Here is a 23,303-nt window from a genome sequence, read left to right as displayed (position 1 = left end):
TTTCCCTCTAGAACTTTAACTCCATAGGAGAGGCATGGCTGACAGATGACTCCCCAACATCTGTGTTATGTACACTGCACAGCTGAGGAGCCCCAGATCACTGTCAGAACATTGCAGAGATGACCTGCGCCTTTCTTATGCCTTCTTCTTATCCCTGCCCCCCACCAAAATATATATACATTCATATATATATATATATATATATATATATATATATATATATATATATCTACAATACAAATAGTGCGAGTTTTAACAAAATGTAAAAATGGCAAGTCAGATGAACATAATTTATAGTCATTAAACTGTTCACGTAGCAGCTCAATATATGTTGTATAGATGTCCTATACCAAATAATTTATCAGACCTGACACAGTGCACACCATATTGTTTTATTTAGTACACTTACTAAAATTTCATGGATCAAGCATCACTTCTGAAAGCACAGAGAAAGCACTAGAAAGTATTTATTCATCTCCCGTGATTTATTTTGATTACCCTTACAGCTACATGATAAAGTGGAACTCACAAAATTACAAAGTTAAGGTTTACACAGCCATTGCTTCATCTACTAAAATATAACAAATGGCTTCATGTCTGATATATTTTACTTTCATTTAGTGTTAAGTAGTACACTAGGCTAAGCACTTAGCTGCCTACTGAATATTTTAATATTTTTTAATAGGACTTAAACACCCTGACCGGGAAAGTGGGGGCTTAAGAAACAACTGTAGAAAGAAGAGCAAGTTCTTTGTATGGTGCCAGATAGAACAATACTGGCCAAAAAAGAAGAAACACGTTTCTAACTTTTCTTCTCAAAGGGATCATAAAAATAAACACTGGTCTGTACTAGAAAGTTCACAAGAATTCACTAAATGCATAAAGGACCACGATACCATGCTAGGCACCAATGGGAGGAGTTGGAAGATAAAATCATAGCAAAACACAGGGCTCCTATCCTTAAGGAATTCACTATCAGTGAAATAGAAAGTGAAAGACAGGAATGTATATTTTCCAATGGTCAAAGAAAAACAAGTAAAAGTAACTACAGTGGTCAAAGAAAAAAAAATCTTAACCAATATTCAAATATTCAAGTGACCAAAAAGAAGGGGTCGGGGGGAGGGATAGAGAAAGAATAAGACGATGGCACTTAAGACTCCTTTTCATCAATTTTCCTTTAAAATGTTTTATCTGGAGGCAGGTCTCCCAGACAAGGAAGATGAGATGAAAAGGGTGATAAAAAGATCAGAAGTGGGAGATGAGAGCCCAAAGTCGAAAAGGTCAATATAACTTTTCAAGAAAAACACGAAAGTTTGTTGGCCTCATCATTTTTGAGAGAACCATTAAAAACTTTATCAGATCAACTGCCTTGGGAAAGAATACTAAGGGGGAAAAAAACAACTTTCAATTTCCAATGAACTATTTTGTTTAAAATGATGCAATAAAAGTGAGATGAAGATAAGACAAGGAAAAGATCTTTCTTAGGAACTAAATTTCGTTTCCATTTATGAGTGATAATTGCCCCAAGGTACCTACAAAATAATAACCTTCCCACAGGTATTACTCTCACGTACCCAAAGAGACTCCATATGTTTCAAGGTGCAGACATTGCAGTACAGAAGCAAGGCTTAAGCTTCTCAAAAACTTTGCTTCACCATCATATGACAGGAAAGCTGACAGTCAATGAGATACTTCAGGTCGAGCAAGAAAATCATGAAGCCATATTATATTGTACTGCAAGTTAGGCAGCAGAATGACTTTAGATGAATAACAGGTTACAGTAAAAATACTGAAGTGTCTATCATACTGCACCCTCAGAAAGGAAAGATAAAGACTATGAAGTCAAATAGAGTTCAGTATAAAAACAGTAAAGTTCCAATCTCCCCAAAGAAAAGAACTAAAAATAGGAAAATAATCTTGCTCAGTTTAATACATAATGATAATGGCACCTGAAAAATCCCTGTAAAGAACAATTTACCCCTTGCAGCTTTATGTCAGAGCAAAATCACTTTACCCATATTGAAGGGGTCATGCAAAGATGAGCCCCAGTATTAACAGACAGCCTTAAACGCTGGGGTTTCCGGGGGGTTGCGCCTCAAAAATATTCAACAGTTAATTGAGAGCATGGAAGAAAAGAATGAGTTTGAGTGTTTCAAACTCTTGCTGGGACCCCTACCATCGCCATCAGTCTGGCATTTTATTTCTAAACAAGAAATACATTTTACCTTTCTGAGATTATTTTCTGGTTACAAGCCAACCATTATGAACCTTTCAGTGAATCACTAAATAGGGCACTTAAAGGGATAAACAATTATAAAAATAACTCTGTCACAAGTGCATACATTTTATTTTATTTAGTGATGTAATAAGCTTAGGGGCATATATCAGGTCCAAAATGGTCTTGGTCATTAATTTAAGCAATAAATCATAGGTCTTGCCAACAACGACGGCAAACAGACGCTAACAAGGAAATGTATTATTTAATATTGCCACGTGTTATAAAAATGTAAGTGTGTTTAAGACATGTTTTAAATTTTTATAATAATATGCATTTAATACATTACTATTTGACACATGCAGGAATCAGATTTATAGGTCCCATTCTGTAGCCTCTTCTTCTGTGAACATGAGAGCATATTCCGGATTTTTTTTTTTTTTTTTTTTGAAACAAGAGGGGAAATCTTTAAAGTGCATGCTTGCAACAATATCTAATTGGTTGTCTTGCTGTTTTGTAGTAAATAATGTCAACACTGAAACTCATTAAAAAGAAGAAATCTATGTACTTTGCCAGGACAGAAAAACTGAACATTTTTAAATCACAATTTTTAAAGAAGCCTTATAGTCTAAGAAAGTATAAGAGCACTTTTTAATCAAGTTGCCAACCAATTTTTTTCACATTCATTTTGAGCACGATCCCAGACAAAAATATACTAACTTGATTAACAAGTTCAACAAAAATGTGGAAGCCAACTAGCTAAGAAAAATCCTACTTTATATCTTCATGCAAAAATCCTAAGAATCAAACAGTATCTCAAAACACAAACTCATTTAAGATTGAGTCTCTCTTCAAAATATGTCAAGCCGTAATATTCCCTTAATATTCCTTTCAGATCAGTAGGCTTACATATCTTAGCAGCAGGTTCAACCCTCCTAGTGAAAGGGCTTGGGAGGGAAGGAAGGACTTAGGGCCCAAGGAACTTATTTAAAACCTCTTTAAAAAAAAAAAAAAAAATGAGCTTTTTTTAACATCAACAAGATGCCAACACTGCTAAAAGCGTTTTTCATTTGCACACTATTTTGTTTGAGTGTCCTTTTCAATCAACTATCCTAACTGCCAGTGTGGTCTTCCCCCTTTCTTGTGCAGACAAGAGTCCATGCCTTAGAACACTTGAAGAAGCAGTGCTTGGAATATGGAAACTAAATTTTCTTCATTAAATCTACTGAAGCAGATATTAAAAATGCATTTAATATACTGGCGATGGTCGGTGGGCACCGCTGACTGTGACAGGCCAGTTACTGATGATGTGCCATCAGATGGCCTTCTCAGCAGGCGCCTGGGTCTCAGGCTGCTGAAGGACAGCAATATCTTCCCTCGTGTGTAAGCTCTATTCATCTCCCAAGTATTTACTAAATCACAGGCCTCTGCACACATAGCCCACGTTTCAGCGTATGCTAACAAATGATGGATGGCCTCATCAATTCGTTATGTCCTGAAAGCACGGTTTCCTGCCATTCCAATCACCAGACCTCAGTGCTCCAGAGCTGATCAGTCCTGGGGAATATATTTTGCAGGCTCGATTAAAAGAGTAGAAGTTCTTTCCATTAGAGTCTCTGACACTCTCCCCCGACTGTTTGTCGTTTCAACCAATTATTTGGGTAGAAGAATCACTAAGTATTCAGACAATATGACGCTGGCAGGTTTTTTCCTGATGTTTGCTAAGGTGCAGTTTCATCTAGGACAAAACTGTTGAGCTACTCACTAGTAAAATTTATGTTTTAAAACATTTTTTCCTTCTATGCACAGCAGGCAAAACCTTAAAAATAGTTTATATCATATTATAACGTAAATGCATTAGCAGATGCATTTCAAAGAAACTTTCAAGGGAATAGCCTGTCTCTAAATCATCTAAACCTTTTAAGACAATAATTCATGAGAGTTCTCTTAATTATAATCTAGATAAAGGTACAAAGTACTTAAAAATTCTTCTGACAGTTCCAAAGTTAGATGACAAAAGTTCAACTTGTCAAAGAAATAAACCCTCTTAAAAGAAGATGTATTTTCAGTTCCAAGGTTATATATGTCAGTTGTCTTTTCTATAAGCCATAAGAACATTTTTATTTTTAGCTAAGGCTTATCTACAGAACAGAAAATAATAGCACACTCATGCCTCTCACTAAGAAACAGTAAACTTTATAAAAACAGACAAACTTACCACAGCTAAACAGATAGCTGAGCTTTGAGGAAATGGAATGGCATTAAAAAGCTACACAACTTGCTGTAAATAAGCTCCTGGAAATGCTAAAAATTAAAAACAAAAAACAAAAAACTGCCAGACTCCCATTTAGCCAATAGCTACATAGGCTCTGAAGTACCCACAATCAGCATACGTTCTGCCACGCTGCCCTGCCATTCACCTCAACCTTGACCTCAAGATTAAGCTCACTTTTATTGTGCACAAAGGTCACCTGTATTAGGTCAAAATTCAAAGTCCCTTGTCAGAAAAGGTTGATATATTCCAACCTTTCCTTCTCCGTGCATCAAATTTTTCATGGTAAAGTCATATTCAGCAGACAGTATATTCAGCAATTTATTGTGCCACTGTAATACAGTGCAGAATACAACTGTTCAAAAAGCTATCACATGAATAAAATATTTTTCATGAAAGTGTACCAGACCTAGTCTCCTTACACACCTCTAACATGAAAACTGAGTCTTGTTTTTACAGTTCACAAGAGTTATACAGCAAATAACTGTCCTCAAGATACAATCTATAGTATAGTTATGACTTTTACTTCCATAATCTTTGGCTACAGGCAACTATTTTTCAGAGTGTTGCTCAAAGTTTTTAAGTAAAATTTTTTTAAAAGCATGAAGATCTCTAACCAGTTTTAATACTTTTATTCCAATCTGGCCTAAGCCACTTAAGTGAAGTAGGTCTAAAGCTCAAGGCCTCTCTGACCTAGAACTTAGAGGAAGATATGCTCTATAATAAAATAGAAAAGGAAGGGCAAAAATTACTGTATTGTCCAACTCATTATTATTGCAACTATATGATCAGCAGAACCGCACAAATAAGATAAATTGAGCAAATTCTTTGCAGGCAGCATTCTAGAATACACTGTAATTAAAAATAAGCAAAGCCTTAAGGAACAATAAATCTATATTATTTTAAAAAGTTTCTGCAATTTCTTTGTGTTTACCATAAGGTCTTTTTCATAATCAGTATTAGCACCATGAATAGATTTTAAGATTGTTTAAAAACACTAGTTCTAAAAAAATTTTTTTTATTTATTTATTTTTATTTTTGGCTTCACTGGGTCTTCGTATCTGCGTGCGGGCTTTCTCTAGTTGGGGAGATTAGTGGCTACTCTTCATTGCAGTGTGCAGGCTTCTTCTTGCGGTGGCTTCTCTTGTTGCAGAGCACGGCCTCTAGGCGCACGGGCTTCAGTAGTTGTGGCGCAGGGGCTTAGTTGCTCCTCAGCATGTGGGATGTTCCCGGACCAGGGATCGAACCCGTGTCCCCCGCATTGGCAGGTGGATTCTTAACCACTGGACCACCAGGGAAGTCCCCAAATTTATTAATCTTTATATTAAACACTAAAATCAATGTTCACACTTGTGTGATGATCTGTGGTATCCAACAAACTCTCCACGCCCTGGAAGACTCACTTGAACTTATATAACTACTGGACTCAAACTACTTCCTGGTGCAGAACCCAAATATCTCTCATAAATTCATAACCACCTTGTTATCAAGGCGAGGCAAGAATATAAAAGAGCTTCCAGAATATGCGGGGTTGGGGGGAGTTGCATTTGAGAAAAGTAATTAGACAAGAACATACTTTAAAATTCTCAGGTTTTAACATTCCCACTTACTCTGTCTTAGGCAGCGATCATGTTACACAACCATTTTCTATCCTGGGGGTGGGGAGTGGGGGGAATCAATCTAAACCTTGATATGCCCATTTGTCATCAACATAAAAGCACATCGTGGTTGCCAGTATCATCTAAAGACTACATTTTCACCATAATTTGCTAAAAGCAGGTTTCCTATTACCCAGGGGGTTAAAGAAAAACACTTTGGAAACCTAGAAAATAAAGAGGCTCGTTTAGGTAAAATCTTTTCAGTTCTAACACTGAGTCTATTATAAGCATAGATACCATCACAACAAGCATCCCTAAATCAACAACGGTAACAATAACAGCAGCAGCAAAATTAATTTGACACAGTATCAGGAACTACGCTAACCATTTTCTATGTACTATCTTATGCCAAGTTCATAACAATCCCATTTTATAAACAAGGACACTGAGGCACCAAGAGGTCACCTGGCAAGTAAGTCATGAAGCCGGAATTCATATGTCTATTTCCAGAACCAAGTTCTTTAAACCAATATAAAAAACTGCCTCTACAACAAAAAACTGAATGACCTCCTGGACTTCACAGTAATAGGGTTTTGCTTCCTACCGATTTATACAATAATTAACCGTAAGCAGAGTGAGCTAAATAAACCACCCAAGGTCAATCACAAGCCACGGCAACTCTGCCAAACTCAATACCACTTGGCCAACCCACCAGTGTGGGCCCATCCCCACAGAGAATTCCACTGGACATTCTAAAATTCACATATGCTTGGCTAATATTGTTAATTTTATTGTCCACTTCTGTTTCAGTTGTATGTTGCCATCTTATTTTATTACTGATACTTTGGACGTAGAAAAGAAATACTCACATCTGAACATGTGATAAGTAAGTCTTTACAAAATTGTACTAAATCACATGGTCATCAATTGGCTATCTCCCAACCTTTTTTCATTACAATTGCAGAGATACTTTATTTTCTTTTTTATATTGGAGTAACTGCCAAGGGAAGATGTAACAACTAAGCTTGAAGTCTCTCTTAAAATAATTTCTGACATGATAAACCCTCAGGTATACCACTGGAGCATTTCTAAATTCCTAAAGAGTGAATAATCACTACATTTAGCCAACGAATCTACTCTGAAAGGGATTAATTTTCCTAAATGAGACATGTATATAGCTTTTGTTTTTTAACTAAGCAGCATTTTCCTCAGGTCAGTTCAATCAAATGTCCATTATGATATGTTTCATAACACCGACAATATACTAGGTACTGAATGGAATTCTAGTTCCCACAATAACCATAGTGGGGGAAAAAAATATGTATCTTCTCTCTGGACCAAAAAAAAAAAAAAAAAAGCCGGGGGTAGGGGGGAAGAAAGCCCAACTCACAAAAATATTATAATTTCTAAGAATAAATGAGGCACAGATGTATGTGCTATGAGCCCTTTGTAGGAAAAAAGCTATGCTGATGGTATACAATGGCTCAGGGGCTTAAGAAATGCCTTTGGTGGCAGTGGGGAGGGACAGGGGAGCCGAGGTTTGTAGCATGGGCCAATGTCTGTGGTGTAAACACTCCCACTGTGGCTGATTTTAAGCTACCGATGGGAGGTCACAGTGTGTAGAGTGGGGAAAAAATGCTTCCGATCAGCTCTCACAAGCTGGAAAGAGCCATCTCCAGCTCCCATGGGCTGTAGGCCAAATTCAGCCCACAGACTTGTTCTGTTTGGCCAGGAAAATGTTGGCCCACACACTGTTTTTCAAAATTCAAACAAATTGACAACACTTAAAATTCAGGATATTTTTTTTCTGAAAAAATCAGATCTAGAGCTGCTTTCTAGAGTATAGAAGACCTGGCAGCCCTGGGCCCACATTCCTGCATGGCAACAGATGGCTGGCGTAAGGTTGCAGCTGCCCTGCCCGTGCACACAACTGTCCTTTCACTTTGCCATGATCCCAACCCGGCCAGCTCCATTCCTTCACTCCTCGCTGATACCAACCTGGCCCCTAGACTCCTAGGGCATTCGGTGATCTTTAATTAAAGAGCATGAAGGGAGAGTTCTGCCTTCAAATGTGTAACTTTGGTCAAATCCTCCCTCTAACACTGCCCCTCTAACACTAACCATTTGACTAGATGATCTCTAGTTGCCATCTCAGACAAACACTCTCCAAGTCACTGAATCTGAAATTATGAGAGAGGTATGCAGGTCCCTCTGGAGAAGCTTTTGCGATCAGCATTATGAACAGCTCCAAACATGTCCACCAAAGTGCAAATAAAAATTTTAAATGTTATGAACTGGAGGTTAAATGTATTTTTACCTTAATATATATTTTAGGTGGCCTCAGGAAATAAGAATTTAGATAATGTTAACTTCATCAGTTAACAAATGATGTTTGTGAGCTATTTGTTACATCTAGGCTGTAGGGGTCTGTGGGGTTTTTAATGCTATACAACCAAGAGTCTCTTATATCCCCAGTCCATTTACTATTTTAGCTAAATGGGGCTTGAAGCGTGAGTTAATTTCAAGTTTTATTAGCTTTCCTTACCAATATTATCAGCAAAAACAAATAGCAGTGTAATATACCTTAAGCAAAAGATGATATCAGCTTGGAAGAGTTGTAGACAGAAACAAAAAATCGAAAAAAATAAATTGACAGTCTAATTTCATGTGTGATTGTAGTAAGATGCATTTAAATGATGCTTCGCTTTCCCACATCCCATCTACAAAGGAGGCCACCTACAGAGAGCCTTATTCCCCCACAAGTCTTAGACAACATCTCACAAGTTATGGAATCTTAGGGGGCTAAGGTGTGGCACAGGCATGAGTGACAAACCACGAGGTAGTTTCACCCTGCATTTCTATTCATCCTAAAGTTGAAGTTGGGTACCCACAGCATTCTTGGATGAAACATACCCAGTTCTGATTATTTGAGAGTGATCACAAATACCCATGACAAACGCTAATTCATAAACTTGCTGAGGGTAAATCTGAATCTTCCATACCCCTAGGCTGATGTGGGGAGCAGCAAGTCAATTAGCTGAGAAATGAGTTTAACTTTGGTTAAAAAGTGCATTAAACTTTGTAGACCTTTGCCATCCTATATAGTGCTAGCTGCATATTTGAGGGTTTTCAACAGCCATAAGCGATAACCTTTGTAAATATCAAGGGTCTGCTATGCCTCCTATTTCCTAAAACAGGATAAATACAAGGTCAGAGTTTATATCTCAGCCTTTCTAGGGCCTAAAGCAAAGGACAGGTCTAACAATAACCAAAAGATTAAAAATAAATATGTGAGTTATGTTAGAGAGGGTGAAAATGCACCATCTATTTTAAGTCTCAATCTTGTATATGACTACTGCTCCCAGGACACCTCAGAAAAAGCCTGAGCTTCACATAGAATTGCTCCAATTCACGTGAGTCAGCATTCAGTCAAGGAAAGACCCAGTGCTTACGTATTTAACTGAACAACAGTATCAAGAGACATGAATCCACCTTACTTTTTCCTCTACTTGCATTGCTTTGTTTCAAAATATTTATTCCCATAGTGCTGAAGTTATTTCTCTAAGTTTAACAGGTTTCAAACATTTTTAGCAGCTGAATCTCAATATTTAAAACACATAAAAGAAATAAGCCCTGAGATATTTTAACATTTTACTTTGGATGGAAAATTGCAGAGCTCTCGGTTTCCTCAATGAGACTGTGGGTTTTATCAGGTCACAGTTGGAACACCACACTAGGCTAAAAAATGAAAACAAAAAACCTTATTTGCTGTCTTGAAGGAACAGAAAAATCACCTCTCAGTCAAGAGAAGGCACTTGAAAAAGCTGACATTGTCAACTGTATCACCGCTCTTTGGCAAGAAGGAAGCCTTGGTTTATAAGGAAGAATTATTAACGCTTAAATACGTTATCAAGATGCCTCCTGAAAGGTAGGGACGGAGAGAAGAAAGAAAAGTAGAGGCAGGTGTTAGTTCCCCAAAGTGGCCAGGAAAGGGCTGGATTCATGACCAGCTGTGTACCATTATTAATCCATCATGCACAGACTGTTCCAAGCTGGTTTCAAACCTATGGACTGAATCATCCTGGATCCAGCTGTCAGTCTGCTCCCCTAAGAAATGGAGACTTGTCATTCAGTAAGAAGTTGTAACCAAGCACATTTCCGGTGTTCACCATATACCAGCTCACCACAGAAGCAACCTGAAAGCAGAATGTCTAAAACAAACACTTGAAGACACTTCCTACCAAGAAAAAGACAACTGAAAATAAAAGGAAGGAAAATTTATTCTTTACCCACCTCCCGTATGATTTTCATTCCAGTATATAACTTTTAAGGTCACTTTTCATACCTACTCTGAAAAAGGACTTTTATATTGCTTGACTGCTTTTTTTAAGGAAAATTGAACCTATATGGCAAAATTACACAAAATGTGTAATAAAAACATAATGGTAAATTCAGTCAACATTTGTTGAAAGTCAAATTATAAAATATTATCACCCTATACATCTATTGAACATTTTTCTCCTAGGGAAATATATAATTCCTCTTTATTGTACCAGCAAACATTCCGGGATGGGTTATTACTTAGTAGACTAAAGTTTGATGCCTGAATATAGACTTAAAAATGAAGTCAATAATCTAATAACATAAAAGTCTCCCCCTCAAACTAATAAGAAATATTGTCAGCATATAGATTCTTCTCAGGATAACACTATCTGAGGTTTTCATCAAATATTCCTTTGCAGGAATTCAAGCTCATCTCACTTTTACAACTATGCAAATGCCAAGGGGCACAAACATCTGATAAAAGCTAAGCACTTCTTTCAGAAAGTGAAGATGCCATATACTTAACAAAATAACCTTCCAGGAGAGTCTTTAAAGCTAGGCTACAATGCAGCAACAAAATAAAAACCTGAAATCTCACAGAGTAAAAAAGCATATTTTAAAAGATGACTAAAGGAAATATATGAAATAATCATATTCTTAGGCCAATTTTTAGACCAATTTCTTTTCCAGTTTGCACTAATGATCAATACAGAAGTACTCCTAGGTGTATTTCCTAAGTATATGAGTATTATTTTTGAAGGGCATATAAATTAATTATATTTCCTTGGCAAAAATACCAAAAGAATTTCCAGTTCAATAATAGGCTGACTTTTTCTCCCTTTATGAGCTATTCTCACTCATGATTCTGGAACTCAGGTCCACCATAAATAACATTAGTATAGAAAATTGACCAGCAACTGAGTACCAACCTTCAATTCAATTGAGAGAACAAGGCCAACAGAAATAATCTTCCAACTTTAGTAAACCACGCCCTACAGTATTAATTATATGGGCAATGTGCTACTATTATTCTAAAAAATAAGTGACTCTAGGTTTAAAAGTCTGGGTTTTTTTTAACGGCGTTATATATTGCTATGAAAGATTTAAGGCAAGTTTCTGATATCTGGGCCATATTCAACTAATGATCAAAATCTGTGTGTTCACAGCCATACAATCAACTGATCCATATCAAAGCAAATTTGTGTCTTCTATGTTTCAAAGGTTACTACTCAGACATTTCTTCTACTGTAGGCCATTTACTAAATTCTAGTAATAACAGTAATCGTATTTACCATCCATTAAATACTTACCAGGACCTCTACACCGTTCTAAGTGTTTTGCATGCCTTATTTCACTTAATCCTCACAACAGCCTTACGGAACTGAAGAGCAAGGGGCAATAGAGCAAGAGGAAGAATCTGGAGTCAGACTCTGCCTGGGTTTGAATCCTGTTTCTCCTACTTACTAGCTGTGGAGCTTCATCCCTCCTTTTACAGATGAGGCAACTATGACTCAGATAAAAAGAGGCAGAGCCAAGTCATTTCCCAAGAACAAATGGTTAAGGAAGCAGAAACAATGAAATACAAGATTTCCTATGGGAAATGGGGACAGGTTAAAATGGATCTGGAGGGGGGCGGGGGGGGTGTTCAAAAAAGGACAACTATAACCAATGGTAGCACCAGATGAAGCTAGGCCACCTTAAATGCAAAAGCTGAGGAAAATTGTTGTGCTTGTCCCAAGCAGGTCCCTTCGCTACTCCACTCCTAACCAGACTAGACCCCTAGGTCCACTGCCAAGAACTACTAAGTTCAATACTGGCAAATACACAGCAGAGCCAGCCTTAACTCCAGTTCTCAGAGTCAGGTGAAGACCTCAAGAAAATGAGCCGGGTGTATATCAGTTTAAGCACAGGGAGCCCAGCCAAACGAGTTTTTAACTACTTCTTTTGAGATTTCTCTAGGAACAGCCTCATAATAGTGAATGGTTGCCTATATTGTAAATGTTGCAGACCAAGACAAAAAAAAAAAAAATGCTTAGAAATGTGGAAGGCACCATTAGAAAAACCTATGCAAGGATTCCTAAGAGAAAAAAATACAGGAACAAGGTAAAGACACTTATTTGCTTAGAGATTTATGTTATCAAGAGTTTGACTTACGACTCATTAATATAGGCATAAATAGCAACCAAATAACTAATGCACAGCAAAGGAACTTGGAAAAATTAAATTGTGCCAAAGGGTTATTTACCAACAAAAGAATTTCCAACAAAGTTATATCTCCTCTAAGAATCCGTTTTGACTAACCATATGTGAACTCACTGTACAACAAATCCTTTGGTTTCTAACATTCTATGATTCTAATAATTTATAGCTATTAGATGTGTCTTAAACTCTTTCCTCAGACTACAAGTTATTCAAAATTAATTACTACATTATCCTTTCTGTTTTCTAAAAATTATCCAAATAATGCCACAAACATAGTGAGCACACAGTGAGTTATTACAGACCAAATGCTGTAAGAGGTGAATAAACTGCAAGGACCAGTGAAAATCATGGGCTGACTGTAGGATGGATTGTTTCACATAAAATGGTGGTAGAGGATGATACTAGTTGACAGAGTACTCCAGTGAGAGTAATAGAAAATCACCGATAAGGGCTTCCCTGGTGGCGCAGTGGTTAAGAATCCGCCTGCCAGTGGACACGGGTTCGAGCCCTGGTCCGGGAAGATCCCACATGCTGCGGAGCAACTAAGCCTGTGAGCCACAACTACTGAGCCTGTGATCTAGAGCCCACGAGCCACAACTACTGAAGCCCGCATGCCTAAGGCCCAGGCTCCGCAACAACAGAAGCCACTGCAATGAGAAGCCCGCGCACCACAACAAAGAGTAGCCCCCGCTCGCCACAACTAGAGAAAAGCCTGCACGCAGCAACAAAGACCCAATGCGGCAAAAAGTAAATAAATAAATTTATTTTTAAAAAAAAGGAAAAAAAAGAAAAGAAAATCACCGATAGGCAAATACCCACAGTAACTATTTCATGCAAGAGCCACTGATGGATGCTAAAATCAGAGCGAAAAAGTGTGAGGTGAGAAACTGGATATTTGCAGAGTCTCAAAGGATATCCCCACAAGGTAATTATTGGAAAGCGAACTTTACAGTGGAGAAACTTGGCAGATACCACCCCTTAACCAAGTGAATAACGTTAACCTCAGCAGTAATAAGACATAAAAAGTCAGCTCCCCCTTGTTATGATGCCCTGAGAAAGGCACAACATCACTTTTGGGGTATTTACACCAAAAATGTTTACCCTCCTCTGATCATGAGAAAACATTAAGCACAAACTTAGGGACATTCAACAAAATAACTGACCAGTACCCTTCAAAAATGTCAAGATCATAAAAGACAAAAAAATATTAAGGAATAGTCATAGCCTGGAGGAGACCAAAAAGAAGACATGACAACTAATCTAATGTGTGATCCTGAAATAGAAAAGAGACAGTCAAAAAACAAACAAACAAACAAAAAAGAACAATAACAAAAAAAAAACTAGCAAAATTCAAAACAGGTCTGTAAATTATTTGGCTATATTGCATTAAAATCAATCTCCTGACTTTGACAATTGTATGTTGGTTATGTAAGATGTTAACATTAGGGGAACCTGAGTGAATGGATATATGGTTAACATTTCTGCAACTTTTCTGTAAGTTAAGAATTTCAAAATAAGATATATATATATATTTATACATCTTTAATATTTATATATATAAATAAAGAATGATATATAATCAGATACATATGTAGTGTTTGGGCAGGAAAATACAGTGTAAAATATGACCTGATAAGTAGCAGCTGAATGGGCTGGGGGCTTCTACCTGAATAAGGAAGTCCAGGAATAAGTTGGGAGATGCAAATCAATGACTATATCCTCAGCAAGTACTTAGATACAGTATTCCTACATTTTGGGGGTCAAAGGGCCCACTTAATGTAAAACTGCAAATTAGAATAGAATAGAATAAGGGTGAGTTTAGGAGTTGTAAAATATTAGACATCACAAAATTCTACTCCTTCATTTTAAGTGGGAGGATTGTGAGACCAGAGTGGTTAAAGTGATGGCCCAAGTTCAATGTAGCGACTTGGAAAAACAAAAATTTGTAATTTCAGTGAAAACAAACAGGCCATGGAGAAATGAGGCTAGCAAGTAGAAACCACAGTGTAAAATAAAAGTTAAGCTTGGGAAAAATGAAGCTATATATTCACCTTTGAGCATATACTAAAATAAACTACAGCTAGAAAGATTAAGGAATTAAAAATAAGAAAGAAAGCCATAAAGAACCTAGGAGAAAATTTAGGGGGAAGATTTATTTTTCATATCTTAGGACGTGAAAGGACAAAAAGAGCGTAAGTTTAAAGTTAAGAATATAAAAAAATAACAATATTTAAAAGCACAACAACTAGGAAGATATCTGCAACAAAAATATGACATGTAAAGCATCAACATCCTTAAGATATGCAGATCAATAAACAATAACAAATCAATAAACAGTAAGAGCAAACATTCCGATAGAAAATTAGGCAAAGGACACCAGGCAAGTAATTCAAAAGGAAGAAAATTAAATGGTTAATAAACAATGTGGAAAATATACAATGCATTATAGTCAAAAAATGTAAATTATGAGATGTCATTCTTGATCCATCATATTAAAGACTAAATGATGACTCTCTTCAACACTGACAAAAGTTGCAGAAACGAATACTGCCATGTGCTGTTGGTAATTGGATTAATACAATCTTTTTGATAGTAATTTGTCAATACACTTCAAAATCCTTCCAAACATAAATATCCTTTGGTTTGAAATAGCTAGTTGTTGTTAAAGTGTGGCCAATGGACCCGTGGAGTCCCTGAGACTCTCTCAGAAGTCTACAAGGTCAAAACTATTTTTATAGAAACAGTAAGACATGATTTGCCTTTTCCTCTGTGTGACATTTGCACTGATGGTGCAAAAACAACGGTGGGCAAAACTGCCAGCTCCTGAGCACAAATCAAGACCTGGCACAACTGTCCTCGGAGTCACACACTTGCAAGAAGAAAGAAAGCCAGCTTCACATAAGAATATCTTAAGATTCACTTATTAATTTTATTAAATCTCAACCCCTGATACACATTCTTCTAACATTCTGTATAACAAAATAAGAAGTAAATGCAAAGCACGTCTACTGCATATCGAAGTATTATGACTGTCTCAAGGGAAAGCACTTGTATGATTGTTTGAGAGCTGAACTAGATGCCTTTTCCATGAAACACCATTTTTACTTGGATGAATGATGAACAAAGTATGATTATTCAGATTTGGATATCTGGCAGACATTTTCTCAAAAATAAACAACATGAGCCTGTCACTTCAAGGGAAACAACTGATAGTATTTGTTGCCAACGAAAAAAATTGAGCTTTCAAGGGAAAATCAAATATTGGAAAACTCTGTATCCATCACCGTAAATGTGACAGCTTCACATGTTACAGACTTTTCTGATGAGATCAGTGGGGATATTAACAAATGTGACTTTTTTGATGCTGTATAATAAAAGGTGACAACATTTAGAAGACTTGCATAACTCACAGCCAACATTTTGCAAGTGAACAATGCATGATGATAAAAATCATGCATGGGTAAAAGATCCACTCAAAGTTCAAGACTGGCCAAAAAGTTCTATAATATGGTTTCACATTCCACATTGCAATTAACTTTTAAGAAAATACTACTTGTTGGGTACTACGTAGTAACAAAAATATCCACAGTTATCTGAAAAGTCTATTAAATTACTCTTCCCTTTTCCAACTACATATTTGTCTGAGGCCAGAATTTCTTCATGTTCTTTAATCAAAACAGCATATCACAATAGGTTGATTGCAGAAGCAGATATGTCTTCCTTCTATTAAGGCAGATATTAAAGAGATTTGCAAAAGTGTAAAGCAAGGCCATTTTTCTCACCAGCTTTTTGAAATGATGGTTATTAACCTTTAAAATTGGTTAAACTTAATACGTTTATTATTGTTATTTTAAAATAAATAAGCAATTTTTAAAATTTCTCAGTTTTAATTTATATTTTAATAAACATCAACAGACATAACCCATATAAACAAAAGTTTTCTGCGGTCCTCAATACTTTTTTAGAGTGTAAGGAGATCTGGAGACCAAAAAGTTTGAAACCTGCTGATATGGTCATTCCCAATTTCTAAGATTCTAAAGTAAGAAAATAAGCAAACTTGGCATAATATATGTACAGAAATAGAAAATTAGAAAAACAAAACTGTTGATGTCCAGCAATATGGAAATGCATGGTACATCTAGAATGTGATATTATTAGTGTTTGAAACAAATTATAAGGAATTTTTAAAGATGAGTAATGCTCACTATATGTTAAGTGAGAAAAGCAAGAGCTATAAACTACATTAGCAGAGAAAGTACCATACTGAAAAAAAAAGACTAGAAATATTTTTAAAATATGTTAACAGAAATTTTCGGAGCTATAGGATTATGAATAATTTTTATTTTCTTTACTGAGCATGTACTACTTTCAAAATCAGGAAAATAAAAAATTTTAGCAACTTTTAAAAGCATTTCAGTACTTTGATTATTTTTAGAATTCAATTTAGGTGAACATCACACAAAAAATAATTGCTGCTGTTATTATTATTAATATTAAAACTAATTAAGGCAGCTTAGTATAGAACTCTGAACTGAAAGTCAGGAAACCTGTATTCTAAACACTGTTTAGCCATTCAATAACTCTAGGCTTTTTGACAAGTCACTTAACCTCTTTGAGCCACCAGAAATTATCTCTGAGGTCCTTACTTCACCAACTCTCTGGCAAAATGAACTATCAAATATAAAGGTTGTTCAAGTCCTGTGCAAGAAACATCTAAAGTAAAACAGTGCTATGATGCAAACTGTGAGGCCAACTCCCAAATCACACTCTTTACGGAATTCCTACCGATGCTGCTAAATGGCTCTTTAATTCCTTCTGCAGATTGGTGGTGCAGCCTCTCTCAATAAAGTTTCTGGTAAATGAAGAGTTAGTTATACCCTGAATGGTATTTGGGAGAAGCAAAAAATATTTGGCCATATTATGAATAAGAGAAAAAAGGGCATACGAGAATAAGCAAGACAGCATGGTGCCCCAAACGAATGGAGTCTTTCTTACGTATACTTCGTAAGTTCTTAATAACAGTCAAAGGAGGTTACCTCTAACGGAGAGGACAAGGTATTTGCTATGAAAAGAATGAAAGAAAAAAAATGAGGGAGAGAGAAAGAGAAGAGGGAAAGGAAAAGAAAGAAGAGGGAAAGGAAAAGAAAGAGAAGCAAAAATACAGTGCTAATATAAGTACGTAACAAGAGCAGAATTATCTAAATGTATGCTGTATCTTAAAATTGCCTAGAAAAATCTACCTATCCCCTTAGCTGACCAGCCTTCACCCTTCACTGTTCATTGGCAGAGTTGGCAAAGAGTTAATGACAGAAAATTAAATTCCAATTTGTCAATTTTGTTCCTTGTTAGCAAGTCTGATAAAAATCTTAGACTATAAAGGTTTAAATTAAATCTGGATAATATTAAAAAGAGATCCCTTCATTTTACAGATTAGGAAAACTGAGTCCTTCAAAAAAAAACTGAGATCATAAAAGACCTTCAATTTGTACTTTACTAATACCAATTATCCAATAATCTCTCTTTCCTCAAGAAAACACTTCCATGATGATGTCAAAGACAAGGAAGCTAATGGTGCTCAGTGCCACAAAGTAAAATGGTATAAGTTTGGATTTGGTTTTGAAATAGAAGAAAGGTAAACAAACATTCTATACTTTTAACATGGCACAAATACAATAACCTGGTTGTTCTGGACTGGTTCTTTGTGTAATGCCAGGGCCTCAGTTTGCACATCTTTAAAATGAGACAATCTATACCACATAGTTGCTAAAGTCCCTTCTTAGAAAGCTGGAGAATCCTAAAAATCACTAAAAAAACCCCCACATGCCTGGGGAGGAGGGAAGTATGAAATACACCTGGTATGGCTATTCAAATGACCAATCTTGACCCAACAGTGGAATCCGTAGGGTACCTGTCTCTCTGACCGGCTTGAGAACACTTGTGGTCACTTCATTGCAGTAGAGAGCCATCGTAAACTATAAGAGGCCCCTTTAGGCCTGTACTCCCTTGTTTGTTTCCAGAGGCCAACTGAAAAGGGTCCTCCATTTCCACCTTTTGAATCTACAATTCATATTTCCACTTTGAGGGAGCCCATTCATTCCTAGTATCTGTCAACCCCTAGACATTTATGCAGCAGCTACTTATAAGCACCCATCACCTAGCAAAAACCAAGTTTTCAATAAACATTTGTTGACTTGAAGGGATTCATCCATTAAGACTCTCCTGAGAAAAGCAGGTCAAAGAAGAAACCTTTTTCACCATTCCTGCTCTCCTAACACCTGACACTCATGTTCCTCCCCAGTCATGTGTGACACGTGGTTTCTAAGCGCTGGCTGGGCTGCCAGGCACAGCTACTGCAGGCAAAGGTCTCTTTGAGGGGGGAGATGGGCACTTACCTGGGGAACCTCTGCTTCAGCTTCCTCAGGCTCTGCCTGGTAGGCGGCACAGACACTAGGCACTGGGCTATCTCGTCGTACTGGGCTTTAGTCAGTATCATGTTGGGCCAAGGACTGGGAGGTGGCAGTGAAAAGGAAAAAAACACCCTGGGCTTGAGCAGCCTTGGTGTCGGGAGACGAGGGGTGGGCACAATGCGGCACAGCGTTGTGTCCCCGACTTTCTGGGCTTGCCCCTACCCTCCTGCACCCCTGGCTGCACAAGCCTGGGCTTCAGCCTGCAGCTCCGCGGCGGGAGGCGGGCTGTAGAGCAACTGCCCTTCCTTGGCTTTCTGAGCAGCCGCAGAGGGCCCGGCCGAAGGCAACCTGCCGCCATGTCACTTAAGGGCAAGCCAACCAGGAAGTAACGGCCACAGGCAGAGGTGCCGCCTAAATCCTACTGGCAGGTCCGTGGGCAGGGCCCACCTGGGATTAACGTGGGATGCTCTTGGCGGTCATGCTTTCCCTGTTGCCAGAAGCCAGGAAGTCCTGGCGCATCGACAAGGCAGCAGGGCCCACGTGTAACCGTGATCATTAAGCCTGAGCCCGAGAAAACCACTGCCAGGGCGCGCGATTTGAACACGCTTCCAATCGCGCCCGTTTTACCGCAGCTCCAATCGGAGACTGGCCTACAAAGAAATACGCCTTCTCTCGGTTCAAGGCTCCCTGCGTCCTGCGAGCGTCAGCGGAGGAGCTGTAAAACCCAAAACCCACTAGAATCGCTGTAGACGTACAGCTTGGCTTGTGTTGAGGGAAGTCTGACAATTTCTGCAGGCTGGCGAGGAACACAGTTTTGACCCTGTTGGGAAACAGGCTAGAAAACAAAACCCACATCATCAAACAGCGCGCAGTAAAGAATTAAACTCTCACTCCTCACAGGTGCTCAAGAACTGAAATCATTACTTATTCATCTGTGAATCCCCAGCTCTCAGAAAATAGTAGGTATTCAATAAATGTTTGGAGAAATAAGTCAGTGAACGAATTTATCTGTTTTGTGTATGTGTTGTGAGTGGATCTCAGCTATCCTGAGGCCATTGATCAGGACATCAGTGCCTCCTTTAATCCTTTTAAAAAATCTATTTGGTTCTTAAAAGGCCACGTGTCATGTTTCTTTTCAAATTTTAACATTTTAAGCAAGTGAAAGAAAAAGCGTTTCGATTTTAAATAACGTGTAAATGGTTAATTTTTTTTTTTTTTTTTTTTTTTTTTAATCTGGAATAAGGCCTGGGTTAGAAGTTTAGCTTAGATATGCCTCCTTGGATAAATTTCTTAATCCGTCTAAACCTCAGTTCCTTTGTCTGTAAAATTGATTTTTAATTCATGGGGTTATTCGTAAGATTAAATAGGATAGTACAAGGAATGGATTCCTTAGCTTAGCATCCAGCAGATAGTCTGTGGAAGATAGAGAGCCTGTATAAAACTACTTGATAGTGATAGGTCAGGGCATTTACCAGGTGTTGTTTGCTCCCTACACATTGACTTATTTGATCTGTCTAATTTTCTAGGAGGCGGGTACTATTGCCATCCTCCTCCTTTTTGTGCAGGGTGTATAAACTGAGGCATGAAAAGGTTAAGTGACTTTTCAGCGGTCATGAGAACAAGTAAGCAGCAGGGGTAAAGTTTAAACTCCTGAAATTTGGTTCCAGGGTCTGTGCTCTTGCCAACTCTCAGTAGTGCTTAATTACTACACACAAAAAAGTCACACCGTCTTAGGCCAAAGGTTAAGAATTTTTTTGAAAGGAAACAATCTATATTTCAAAGAATCTTTTAGTCCATGTTTTAAAAAAGCTTCACCACTTTATTTTCCCAGGCGTCTCCAAGTCCAGTATCAACATGAATCCTGAATTCAGCAACCATAGATTCTTCTGAATATTTACATCAGAATGTTTTCTTCCCATATGCTTTGCATCTAGCTCTGGTTGTGTGACATTAGTACATAACTATTTATTTATGGCAGCATGGCCTGGAGTTGCCACCTGGCTAGTTTGTTGCTGACCCTGCCATGACTCTTACGTGAAAGCTAGCTGACGATAAGCAGACACCACTTGATTCCCCATTCCTTTCTCCTTCCCGACTTCACTCTTCTCAATTCACAGCCAACAGATTTTTATAGAAAACATCAGTTCAGGGATGTCTGCACTGGTTATTTTTTATAGTAACTCTTTTCTCTGGCTCTTGTCCTGCATTCACCCTCACAACCCTAAAGGAAAAGGCCAGGTTTGTTTTTCTGCTTTTATTTTTAACATGCCGGCAGTTTACAGTTTTGACCCAAATCCAGTAGATTGTTTAGAGTTAGCGCCAGGGGAAAAGCACAGTGATGTTGCTGTTTTCATTGGCAGTGACAATAATGTTGCTTATTAGGCACAAAATAGAAGCAAAGCAGAAATGTGGTGGTGGTATTGCTGTTTAGGTGTTTCTTATTTCCCTTGAATGTGAAATGCTTGGTGTAAGCCAATTATTTCTTTGAGGCATGCTTTCTCCCTCTTTCACTCCATCTCTTGAACCCCACTCTGTGCCCCTCATCCGGTCTTACTCCTTCTAGAGCTGTCTCTCCATGCCTGGAGTTCCCCCACTGTTTCTCGGTCTGTCGGTAATACTGACCATTTTCTACTAAGTGAAGTAGGTTGTGAAATGAAAACAATACCAAAGGAAAAACCCAAAGAACTGGCTATCTGTTTAAAATCAGCCATAAATTGTGTAGCCTTGAGCAAGTGACAGCCTCTCTGATCCTGAATGTCCTCAGTGTAACCCCAAGAAGTGGAACTTTATAGTTCTGATAGGGAGAAAGAATCTATAAATACGAAAAAAAGTGTAGGAAATCTTAGCAAGAAAATATGTCAAAATGGGGACTAGTGCAGCTCCCTGGAAGATGGTCCAGAATGAATAGCTTGACCAGATTTCTTTCTGCCAATTCAGGACCACGTGAATAATGAACGATTTTAAAGGAGTGTGGGGTTTGCCAGGGAGGCGACAGAAGGTCATTTCAAGAAGAGTGCTAAACACAATGGACTAAAAATAAGAATGAGCCAAGTCACGCGCATGGGAAAGTTATTCTGGCTAGAGCAAAGAGTTCTAGGCAGAGTGCAAAGGAGTTGAAGATGCTTCACCTTGGAAAGAGTCAGTCACATTTGTAAACAGTCTGTTGTTGAACCTGCCAAATCCAATGCATGTTTTTAAAAGTAAATACTGACATATTATCTTTATTATATTTTAAAATCTGATTCTATTCATGGAATCTTGTTAAAATCATCTCATTGATTATTTTAAAGAAAAAGAATTGAAGTTTACTAACTAAATAAAGAAGGGACTTAATATTATTTAAGCACCTATTATGCTCAAACACTGTCCCGTTAGCCCCTGATTTATAGACTAGGAAACTGAGGGTCAAAGAGAGTAAAGGACTTGCCTGATGGGTCCAGTTAAATTGCAAAACCATGATTTGGACCCAAGTTAGTCCAACTATAAAGCCTCATTTTCTCCATCATATTGTACTGTAATTCAAAAAGGAAAACCTCTTTGGTTGAATTATCCTCAGTTAATCATTTATGCTTTGAAATAGGTAGCTTTCTTTGGCCACAACGAATGCCTGTTGAAGAGGCAGTGACCTTCGATTTTGACATTTAGCCAAAACACACTTTTAAAAGATCGTTCAGCCTCTTTCACCAGAAGAGACTGCATATGTTTTTCTCTGCCCTGTGAACTACCACCTAAAGTGATGCGTCTTTTGAAACAAGTTTACGTCTCCATACTTTCCACCTACGAGTGACAAGTCATTTTATCCTAGTCCCCAAATAATACAGGTGCTTAGTAAAAAATAAAGATCAGAATAATTCAGTTATCGAGGGTCACAGCAATCACTCAACTTAACGAATGGAGGAAAACCAAAGGAAACATACAGAAAGACATTCCACACCATGATGGTGGAGCAGTTAACACTGAATAGTCCTGAGACCAAGAATCAAATGTTGGTTGCTTTGTGCAAGTCAATGGTGAATGAACTCCTAGTCTGTCGAACGAAGTGGCCCGATTCCAGAGGGAGGTTACATGTTGAAGGAGTTATTCACCAACGACCTGTTACAAACAAAAGCTGTGTCCCACATGCATATAATTCAGAATGGCCCCTCTGCAAGTCTTACTTATTCGATAACTCTAAGAACCAATGTTGTGGGGATACTTACCAAGGGCAGGCACCGTGCTAAGTACCTTACATACATCTATCTCCCCTTCATTCTCAGATCCAGCTTCAAGAGGTAAGTGCTATCCTT

The 23,303-nt window shown here is 37.8% G+C and overlaps 1 protein-coding gene across 6 annotated transcripts in view; it reads right to left on the bottom strand.

The window, feature by feature from the left end:
• CDIN1 (CDAN1 interacting nuclease 1) overlaps positions 1-19,373 on the bottom strand; it is a 212,744-nt gene extending 193,371 nt beyond the window's left edge. For 5 of the 6 annotated variants that reach the window (XR_014261218.1, XR_014261219.1, XR_014261220.1 and 2 more), the window contains exon 1: positions 19,003-19,373. Coding sequence is in view for 2 of the 6 variants with exons in the window: in XM_082452509.1 (XP_082308635.1) it covers positions 19,003-19,103 (101 nt within the window). In the remaining 4 variants the exon portion in view is untranslated. The remainder of the gene's footprint in view (positions 1-19,002) is intronic. The other variant, XM_082452508.1, reaches the window with a different exon arrangement.
• Positions 19,374-23,303: the final 3,930 nt, after the last annotated feature.

The sequence above is a fragment of the Balaenoptera physalus genome, assembly GCF_965194825.1.
Source record: "Balaenoptera physalus genome assembly, chromosome: 2".
Lineage (NCBI taxonomy): Eukaryota > Metazoa > Chordata > Mammalia > Artiodactyla > Balaenopteridae > Balaenoptera > Balaenoptera physalus.
Note: the sequence above shows the minus strand (reverse complement) of the source record. Positions and strands in the feature narration are given on the sequence as shown.